Genomic DNA, 11064 nt, shown 5'->3' on the forward strand with positions numbered 1-11064 from the left:
TCTCTTGACAGCATGTGCCACTTTGCGTGATAAAGAAGATAGATGAAGAAGAAGGCGTATCTGATCAATTGTCGTGGCGTTTTTCCCGATTCACACCTCATGTAAAACACTCGAAACGCTGACAGAATACTCATGGGGTGTAAAAAATTTCACCGTTTTCGTTTTTGGTTTTCTTTGCCTACACTAATGCGATGGAACACGTCTTCAAGCATTCGCACTGAATTGTTCATTTCGCAGGGACTCTTTCTGGCACCAAATCAGAAGTCCATTACTCGACGGAATACAAGAGTCTCAAACATCTGAGTAAAACGTCATTGTCATATTCTACGAGCAGGTTACTTTTAATTAGTTGAAATTTCGAAGCCTTGCCCTGTACAAGTTATAGAGATTTTTTGCGACATTTCGCTTCTGAAGTCTAGAGCTTGAGAGTGTCCCAGATCAATACGCTCCCAAGGAGGAAGTGACAATGAAGAATAAGGTCTGGGGTTGAGTTTTGATTCAATGATCCCTAGCTAAGTAGCCTAGCCTTGGTTGGTATCAGACAACAGATTAGCACGGTGATATTCAAACCTTTAGTAAGTGTGTACCCTTACGTGACCGCTTATAACACTTTTTACTCATATGACTATTTTCTTGGGTGACGGGCAAGGATGACAAGCTTGTCTAGATCACAGCCTCAGTCAAATTATTGACTTTCAAATTTTTAACAAGTTCTCGCGAGCTTGCAGCTGAGTTTCATTTCAAAGCCACGAGGATCCGAATTGAAGATTAAAGCCACCATGAGTGTTACGGTAAGACAAGTTAACAACTAAAGTAGTGCTTATTTCAGATTTCTGCCTATGGTTTCTCATAATGCCCATAAATGAGCTTTTTAGTATCTCCAACTGCTACTGAACAAAAGCATACAAGCGAACTCTTAAAAAAAGAATGGTGTAAGAAGTGGCCCTTCGAAACCAAAGGTCGCTAATAAGAAGGATATCAGATGAGTAGTTTTTTATCTTAAATACCTAACAGTTTCTACAAGATAATTTTAAAGTGAATTCAGACGCGTGTATCTCTGAGGCCAGAGGAGTAGAAGATTTTTGAACTAACCGTGAGATATATATACATGCATCAATAATAAAGTGAAACCAATATTAACTGTACTGAAGCAAGGCGACATTTCAGTTAAAGCGCCATGTACCAATTTTTTTACGATTTCTTGAACGCCGGTAAGATTTCGAATCGCAATACAATCTCTCTTAATCTTTCAAATTGAGAAATCGAAAAAACAATGAGTCTTTATTTCTGAAACGAAGAGATTTTATTCCCCTTTATATAGAAAACTGCGTATTGGCCTAAAGTTCCTCAAACGCCATGGCGACGAGACCGTTTTGGTAAAAATGCATAAACAGTAAACATCGAGAGTGACTTTCACAAGGTGCAATTTTCACCAAAAATAATTTAAATATATATTAACAGTTTAAGCATTATTTAACTTTATTTCAAATGCACAGTGGAAATTAAACGAAAATCCAGAATTCGAGAACTATCTTTGGTGAAAACAAAGTAACACTTTCATATCGAAAAACATGGAATTCGGCCTCCTGTCTTGCTGGTTCGACTGGGTTGTTTTATATATATACAGTCGAAACCTTATTAAGCGACCAGATATCAAATTCCCAAAAATTATTGACAGTAAAATGCTGTAAATAAAGCCCTTTTAACCGGTCACCTCTATTAAGCGGCAGCGCAGTTTGGCTTTGTTTTGGAAAAAAGTGGCAACAAAATAAAAGCCGAAACTGAAAGTGGCGCCGCTGATTATAACATTAAAAAACACTTTTATTATGATTGTTTTAAAGTGCTTCCATGTTCATTAAGCAGTTAACCGGGTAGTAACAAATACATCGTTAACGCAGGGCGCGTGATTTTACATAAACAATAGCCTTCATTTAGCGCGTAAATATGCTAGGATATTTGTCCGCGGACATTATCTGTTTCGAGAAGCAAACAGTTTTCCGAGAGTGTAGCTGGAGGAAAACTTTGAGCTTCGAGGAACAGATAATCTCCAGTTATCTTTCAAATCGTTTTCGCAACACGCGCAGTTTTGAAAATTGGGGAATATTCTTGGATATTCCCCAGTTTTAGCTGAGGAATATTCGGTCACGTGACATGATTAGACCAATCGCGCGCGAGCGAAAATATTTGATGGTTGTAAAAAAGGATATAGCGTTTTTGTGACAAGTGAATCAGAAAAACAATGATACGTAATCTTTATTATGTGCAACAGTAGTCATAGGCCTTCTCGTTTCAACTAAGTTTCGAGCTAATTTATGACGAACTCCTATTAGGCGGCGAACTCCTACATGTACTTAGCGGCCACCTCCCTTTCTCTCTACTATTTCGTTTAGCCTTTTCACATTCATTGAAAACCTGGGGATATCAAGAAGGCCGCCTTGATGAACCTCCTTCCAATTCTCAGTTCATTGTACATTTATGCGCTAAACTCCCACTGCATGTATTTCTCAAATTCTTTCATAATTCATCAAATTTAGACAAAAGAAATCATGACCGTGACGGTGTTTGGATATCTATATTAACATAGATTTTTACCATTTTATTTCTCCGTTCTCTCCTTAATCAGTTTTAGTTTCGATTGAGAAGATATATCGAACACTCAAGACAGTGTTTGATCACATTTCTAAACACTTCGCAGTTCGTCTCCCTTCTTGGTGTTTTTGAAATGCGATCGAACACGGTCTTTCGTGTTTGATACATTACTTACCCCACGTCAACGATAGTGAAATTGGTTTGTTGACGTATATATTGCGTAACGCACACTCCACTCATGCACTCTGTCAAATAAAACCAAATCCTTTTAATGATAAAATAAATCCAGATGATTTTTAAAATGTTGACCTGACTCTTAATTCGGCTTTCATCGTTCATCGAGAAACAGAGTAACAGGTCGGTGAACGCTTATATGACTTGCTTACAATCTTTGTGAAAACTCAAAGAAAGACAGACTATCATCTGTTAAGGTCCCGTCCACGCCACTACGGTTACGCCTTTCGTCACACTAATCAGTCACGAAAACTAAGCTCTTAGAAAAAGCTCTTCAAACCGGAGGAATTTGGAAACGCTGGGTTTACGTTGTCGTGAGGACGGATGACATTACGATAATCAGGAGATTCCCGTGACCGAGTTTTCCTCAAACACAAATCCAAAATGACCGGCGATTGTTGTGTTAAATAACTTTTCAAATTTCGTTACAGCCACAATAAAAACTGCCCAGTCATTTTCGTGACACAGTATGACCTGCTAAAAACACCCTTAATTACAGCTTTAGGGGCTTAAAATTCGAAAACGCCATTGTGAATTTTTTTTATATATTAACAAGAGCCACCTTAAATTTTCAAAACTTTAAGGTGGCTCTGAAATCTATGTACAGATTTGTTTAAAACTTTGCCGAAAGTTGCGTCTTATCATGTTTATTAAAATTTGATGAAATAAAAAAAAATTCACCGCGCCGTGTTTGAATTATAAGCCCCTAAAGCTGTAATTAAAGGTGTTTTTAGCAGATCATACTGTTGCTATGGTGACCTATTTTGTCACGAAAATGATAACAACGTGTTCACCAATGATTGGGTAATTATTTTGCTTCAATTCGGTGAAAATGAGAAATAATGACCAAAGATTGCTTGACGATTGTGATGAAAAAATAATACATTGTTTGATAAACGTCTGATACATTGCTCGTTTATGGTGGGTTAAAGTCTAAGCTAACAATCTGATTTTAGTCCTGTTTTTAACAATTTTTCTGGTAGGCCTGAGTAACTCTGCTACAAGTTCTTTCGGTAAACGTTTTCAGGTGGTTGCGACCTCAAAATAATATATTGTTTAAAAAAGTAGCAAAATTAAGAATTTGGTAGCGAAGTGAAGGAAAGACATGCTTGGCTGTCTGAATGGCTTTTCGGTGAAGAGAAAATAATTATGTATAGAGTCTGAAACGGAGGAGGAATGAAAATATGAACATTAATAATGGCTTATTAGGACTACCTGGGCGGTATTGCAAGAAAGAGAAATAGGCCAGTTGGATACTGTATACATATAATAAAATATTAATTGTTGGTCTGAATGGGTTGAAATTCAGATCAAGTGCTTGTGATCTTATCACGATGCACCAGTGAAACGTTCAGAACACCTCCACAGTAGCTTTTCGTGTTCAGGTTAAAATAGATCTTTTCGGGTCCGCCGGTAAATGCATTTCGATGTCTAGGGAGACATTGATAGTGAATGGTTGTGAAGAACGCTGATATATATTAGTATCGAGGCTTCTCCACTCCGTTTTGCTTTGTTTTTTTGTTTTTTTATTTTATTTTTTTTTGTTTTTGTCCCCAAGACACAGCAACAGCCAGTATCATGTGCTAATAAGGGTCTAATAATGGTAATGCGATATTTTTAGACTATTTCCCGGTTTTGCTATACAATTATTTGGACTCCAAATCGAACGGTCCGGACTCAAGCTCTGGCCGGAATTATAGCGCATTATGTTCTTTAGCATCATAGCATGCATTAACGCACTTGAAAACCTTACCCTAATGTAACTTGCTCCACCCAGTTGTACAGATTAGTACAACGATTTACATGCCGAGGTGTATAAACCCTGTGATGGAACAGCGTTCTATCCTAAAGGACGTACAAATTTTTCTAGTTGCCTAAATATTTTTTGCTTTTTTTCGTAGCCTTTTCTACTTAACAAGATATTATTTATTACATGGTGCATCCCTCTCACGGGTGAGTGATCGTTACTTTTTTTTATTTTTTTTTTCTATCTGTATTTTTGACAAATTATCAACCGAAAATGTGGTCTTTGCGGGAAAATCTCGAAACTGAGGTCTTGCTACATTGCCCTGGCAATAGCGAAGTTAATGCAACAAGACCAAAGTTTGAGATATTCCCAGGAAGATTATAGGACATTAATAAGTAATCTATAATACGGCATTTGTTTGGCCAAAGGTGATTGAAGGAGTGGTCAAATAACTATTTCTTATCAATCTGTTAAAATTTTGGGGGGGAAACGTATTTCTTTAGGTTGAATAATAAAATGAAAGTGATAAAAATAAAACAATTAAAAAAAACCAAACAAAATTACGAAATTATGCAAAAATATTAATTGCTATATGGCACCCATGGGCCACCATAGTATGAAGGACATTACAGGGCTATATATACGGGGTTTTTTTTTGAACTTTTAGTTTTCTTTAATTTTCTTAAGATACTATATATTGCGTTGCATCGACGGGCATGTTCAGGGGCTGGATTTTAAATTATTACTTTGGAGCAGGTCATGGTCTTTTAGTTTGTGGAGTGATTTCTGACTCGATGGTTAACATTCCAGACCAATCATGTCTTCACTGTAATAACAGGTAAAATTTTGTTCTCTTCACAAAGTGTTAAAAAACAACAAAAGGTGTACTCAGAACTTCTACATTTTCAGTCGATCGAATAGAGTTGTGGAAAACAGAGGCAAATTATAATCAGTTGGTACGAAGTTGCGGTTATCCAATCTCTTTTTGCGAGTACCCAGCAACCTTAAAGCAAAAAGAAAGCTAATAATTATTGAGGTTTTGATTGTGGGGCGCGCCTTTTCCGGACTTAAAGTTTCTACAAGAAGGGTTAGGCTGATATTTATTTTTAGAGAAAGAACCTATTTTCGAGAAAATATTTCAACTACTCTGTGATTTTAACATTTTTTTCTTTACATTTCCAGCAGCTTTTCCAACAAGGTGGACCGACTACTCAAGTGATAGTGTTTGGAATGATATAGATCAACTATATAAAAACATTTTACAGGAATTAAACTATGAGGTTAAAAATGACGACAGCGAAATCAAAAAATCAGTTGTAAAGGAGACTGATGGAAATGCATTTGACAGCAGAGGAGAAATTAGCCAAGGAAGTGGAGAGCAGGCAAGCGGTGAAAATAGTAGAGAGCAAGCAAGCGGCCAAAACAGTGGAGAGCAGGCAAGTGGCGAGGGTGATGGAGAGCTGGAAAGCGGCGAGGAAAGTGGAGAAATGGCAAGCGGCGAGGAAACTGGAGAGCTGTCAAGCGGCGAGGAAAGTGGAGAGCTGGCAAGCAACGAGGAAATTGAAGAGCAGGTAAGCGAGGAAGTAGGTGGCGAAGGAAGTGTGGAACAGTTAGGCAGTAAAGATGTTGGAGATGAGGCAAATGGCGAAGAAAACGGGAACAGTTTTGGTGGTGAAGAAAATGGGGAACAGTCAGGAGATGAAGAAAGTGGGGAAATGTCGGGCGGTAAAGAAAGTGGGGAAGAGTCAGGAGGCGAAGGAAGTGGAGAAGAGGCGAGCGGTGAAGGAATTGAAGAAGAGTCAGGCGGTGAAGAAAGTGGAGAAGAGTCAGGAGACGAAGAAAGTGGAGAAGAGTCAAGCGGTGAAGGAATTGAAGAAGAGTCAGGTGGTGAAGAAAGTGGAGAAGAGTCAGGAGGCGAAGAAAGTGGAGAAGAGTCAAGCGGTGAAGGAATGGAAGAAGAGTCAAGCGGTGAAGGAAGGGGAGAAGAGTCAGGAGGCAAAGGAAGTGGGGAAGAGTCAGGCGGTGAAGGAAGTGGAGAAGAGTCAAGCGGGGAAGAAAGTGGAGAAGAGTCAGGAGGCAAAGGAAGTGGAGAAGAGACAAGCGGCGAAGGAAGTGGAGAAGAGTCAAGCGGGGAAGAAAGCGGGGAAGAGTCAAGCGGTGAAGAAAGTGGGAAAGAGTCAGACGGTCAAGAAAGTGGGGTAGAGTCAGGTGGTAGAGAAAGTGGAGAAGAGTCAAGCGGTGAAGAAAGTGGAGAAGAGTCAAGCGGTGAAGAAAGTGGAGAGGGGTCAGGAGGCGAAGGACGTGGAGAAGAGTCAAGCGGTGAAGAAAGTGGAGAAGAGTCAAGCGGTGAAGAAAGTGGAGAAGAGTCAAGCGGTGAAGAAAGTGGAGAAGAGTCAAGCGGTGAAGAAAGTGGGGAAGAGTCGGGCGGTGAAGGAAGTGGAGAAGAGACAGGCGGTGAAGGAAGTGGAGAAGAGTCAGGTGGTGAAGAAAGTGGAGAAGAGTTAAGCGGTAAAGAGAGCGGGGAAGAGTCAAGCGGTGAAGAAAGTGGAGAAGAGTTAAGCGGTGAAGAAAGTGGAGAAGAGTCAAATGGTGAAGAAAGCGGGGAAGAGTCAAGCGGAGAAGAAAGTGGAGAAAAGTCAGGCGATGAAGAAAGTGGTGAAGAGTCAGGAGGGGAAGGAAGTGGAAAAGAGTCAAGCGGTGAAGAAAGTAGAGAAGAGTCAGGCGGTGAAGAAAGTGGAGAAGAGTCAGGTGGTGAAGAAAGTGAGGAAGAGTCAGGCGGTGAAGAAAGTGGAGAAGAGTCAGGCGGTGAAGAGAGTGGAGAAAAGTCAGGCGGTGAAGAAGGTAAAGAAGAGTCAGGCGGTGAAGAAAGTGGAGAAGCGTCAGGAGGCGAAGGAAGTGGAGAAGAGTCAAGCGGTGAAGAAAGTGGAGAAGAGTCAGGCGGTGAAGAAAGTGGGGAAGAGTCAGGCGGTGAAGAAAGTGGAGAAGAGTCAGGCGGTGAAGAAAGTGGAGAAGAGTCAAGCGGTGAAGAAAGTGGAGAAGAGTCAGGTGGTGAAGAAAGTGGAGAAGAGTCAGGCGGAGAAGAAAGCGGGGAAGAGTCAAGCGGTGAAGAAAGTGGAAAAGAGTCAAGTGGTGAAGAAAGCGGAGAAGAGTCAAGTGGCGAAGGAAGTGGAGAAGAGTCAAGCGGTGAAGAAAGTGGGGATGGGTCAGGAGACGAAGGAAGTGGAGAAAACTCGGATGGTGACGAAAGTGGTGAAGAGTCAGGAGGGGAAGGAAGTGAGGAAGAGTCAGGCGAGGAACAAAGTGCCAAAGGGTCAAGTGGTGGGGAAAATGGGATGGAGTTAAGCGGTGAAGGAAGTATTGAGCACAGTGGCAGCGGTTCCGGAGATTCAAGTGGTTCTGAGATCGTTGTTGTTAACAATGGACGAGTTCTTCTAGGTGGTGGTGTTTCACGCACTCCTACCTCTGGGCCTGAGATAACACCTATTGCTGAGGTGTATTATATGCCATTTTGAAGTAAAAGACAACATATCGGTTCCAACGCCATGATGCTTTCAACAGTTGCCTTCCTGATGGAAAAACACTTCCATTTTTGTGATTTTAGATAATCAAGAAATAAATTGACGTCAGCCACGCTAAAATCACTTGGTTAACTAAAAAACGGTAGCTATAGTGAAACCTGAAAGCTTGTCTTGTCCTCTAGCGCTCTTGAGGATTTTACAACTTTTTTTGATTTTGAGACGTGAAAATATGGACGTAGCCACTGACTGTGAATTTCTTGATGAGATTTAGCTGTTACTCGTACAACGATTAAAGGGGGGTGATAATAGCGATGTAGTAAATAAATAAAGACCGCTTGAACGACCTTGGTTTAATGCAGATTCGACTCTACTTTCCCATGAGATCTACTATCCCCGGATGTAAAGAGAAGTACCGGGAATCTTGGGGAGGAAGGAGAGTGCAAAAATGCACGCATGAATAATCGCTGCAAAAAAACACAATTGTTTGAAAGCTGGAACCCGTACACACACGAAAGCCTGCCTTAGTTTGTCCATGTCTTAGTTTATGTAATGCTTCGAGCTGCTTTGGTTTTGTTGAAAGTTTTGTGTTTTGTTGTTAGATAACAAATGGTATACGGTAAAGCGAGCAGTATTGAGTGATGGATGCACTTGGGAGGTTTATCGAATCGAAGCACCCAAGAAGTTGTTAGCAACTTCTCTCGTGCAACCAGCACTCAATAGTGCACCCTGACGGCGCCGTTCACTATTTGTCGACTAAAGCGTAAAAGTGGCACTATAACGGGCGCCACTTCCAAATGTTTAACCCTAAACGACAGATTTTCATAAGTCTTTTGAATGCAGAAGCCCACACGACGCAATACGCTGTTTCTGTAGAATGCCGGATGTCATACCTTTCTGGAAGGCCTCAATAAACCAGACGTTCTATCGTAGTGCCAACCTTGCATTCAGTTTTAACTAGACGTATTTTCGCTGATGAGAATCTAAATATGATGCTTTAGTTGTGTTCAAATATGTAATTCCAGACTACGCGAGATTTTTGCCAGGTCCACCAGTGTGCGTAGAAAAAAGGATGCCATTTGATAAAACGAATACGGCACTGATAAGCACCGATATTCCTGGGCCCACATAGTTATAACTGACAAAAAGGAATATTAGAAGTCTTTTGATTACAAGGGTCCACACAACACAACAAACAAAACATACTGGTTTAGTTGCCGGATCTCTTTATGTAGGATGCTAGTGCCAGATGTCACTAGAAGTGTGTAATCAAAACTGAATGAAAGTCTCGCACAACGACAAAAAGGCTGGTTCAGATTGAGTCCAATAAATCGACTTGAAAAACTAATTTCTTTGATTCTCAAGGCAAGGGTTATGACACTGAACGTAATATGGTTTCATGGCAGCAACGAGTTCTTATATTTTTTGTATGAAATTTAATGTAGAAATGACATCAACTTGGAAACAAAATAAAAGTTCCAGATCGGATTTCAACCCACGACCCTCCGTGATCTAGTCGGAGCTCTAACCACTGGGCTACTGGAGAGGCTGTGGTGAGCAGGGGTGAAATGTGAATTTCATCCTTGCTCACCATAGTCTCCAGTAGCTCAGTGGTTAGAGCGTCCGGCTAGATCACGGAGAGTCGTGCGCTCAAATCCCATCTGGAACTCGGATTTTTTTCCGACTTGATGTCATTTCTACATTTGATATTCATCATAATACTCACTTTGGAGGAATGGGATTTTAGTGAGGAGAATCAATATTTCGCTCGAGTCGTAGAGATTGATATTTGAACAGAGTTTTCATGTATGATTAGCAACAGTTTTCACCTCAACAGCTGTAAAAAGTGCTTATACGTTTGCACAAAAGATGCCCATAATTAGTATATAAGTCGAGAATATGCGAAGCTACTTTCAAGGAGTGTAAATACCATAAAAAGGATGATTAAAACTGACTAAAGTATCTAATTAAACGATGATAAAGTCATATCAGTGTGTCTGGTGCGAAGAAAGACACTAATGAGTATTCCCATTCAGCAACGCCATCAATTTGGGTTGAGGTTACTGGCTTAGCTACTGAATTATCATTTTTCTTTTCCTGCTTGAAACGAGAAATACAGTTTTGACAGGAAAACGTCTCTTTTCTGCAGCAGAACGTCAGACTGATCAAATTCTACAATCTTCCCGCTCTCAAGAACCATAATTCGATCATACTCCAATACGGTGTCCAGCCTGCATGCTATGGTAGGAACCGTGCACTGTGTTATCTCTTAACGTATAACGTCCTGTATCATTCTATCAGTCAGGTAATCAATGTTCCCGGTAGCTTCATCAAGGAGAATGATTTTGGCATTCTGTAGCAAAGCTCGAGTTAGAAAAATTAATTACCTTTCTCCCATGCTAAAGTTATGCCCTCTTTCGGTAATGACGAGTTGGAGAACTTTACACCTCCATGATTGTCTTTGATTACGACGTTTGTCCAACGTTGATCTTAGCGGCCATCTCAGGGGAAGTGTTACGATTCGCCATGGGTGTAGAGAAAACCAGGTGAATGGGAATTCCACCATAACCGAGATATTAAAACTGCAGTATAAAGTGGCTGCCAAGATGCCATTCAGGCTGGGTACAGTTTGTAAGCCCCACTTCTTTTCTGCACGATTTTTTTTTTTGTTTTATCCCCCCCCCCCCCCCCCTTTCACTTTCTAATGGTCCGTCCCCTAGCACGTTTATCTTAATTAATAGCACAGAGGCATTAGAAGCTATTGTACTAGAATGCCATGACGGTTGCGGATTTGTCCATGAACAAGACGAGACGACTAGGTTACGGGGGCTGTTCATTTGCGGTGTCGGCTCCAACTGTGTGAAACATACTTCCAAATAATATTAAAGGTTCGCCTTCCACGAACATTTTTAAAAGTAAACTGAAAACGTGGCTTTTTAAACAAGCATTTTTAAGTTGAAGTTTTTAATTATATATCTT

At 40.5% G+C, this 11064-nt stretch overlaps 1 protein-coding gene across 2 annotated transcripts; it reads left to right on the forward strand.

Annotated features, from left to right (window-relative positions):
* Nucleotides 1–539: 539 nt before the first annotated feature.
* LOC110069213 (uncharacterized) lies at nt 540–8432 on the forward strand. Of its 2 annotated transcripts, none has more exons than XM_089278474.1 (3): nt 540–791; nt 4725–4776; nt 5753–8432. In XM_089278474.1, the coding sequence occupies exons 1-3, from the start codon at nt 780–782 to the stop codon at nt 8080–8082; spliced, it is 2394 nt and encodes a 797-aa protein (XP_089134600.1). In that variant the 5' UTR covers nt 540–779; the 3' UTR covers nt 8083–8432. The 2 variants fall into 2 exon arrangements, with proteins under 2 accessions (XP_089134600.1, XP_089134601.1); XM_089278475.1 differs by having other exon boundaries at nt 5756–8432.
* Nucleotides 8433–11064: the final 2632 nt, after the last annotated feature.

This window comes from Orbicella faveolata, unplaced genomic scaffold (assembly GCF_042242905.1).
Source record: "Orbicella faveolata isolate gen_17 unplaced genomic scaffold, um_ofav_v1 contig_46, whole genome shotgun sequence".
NCBI lineage: Eukaryota > Metazoa > Cnidaria > Anthozoa > Scleractinia > Merulinidae > Orbicella > Orbicella faveolata.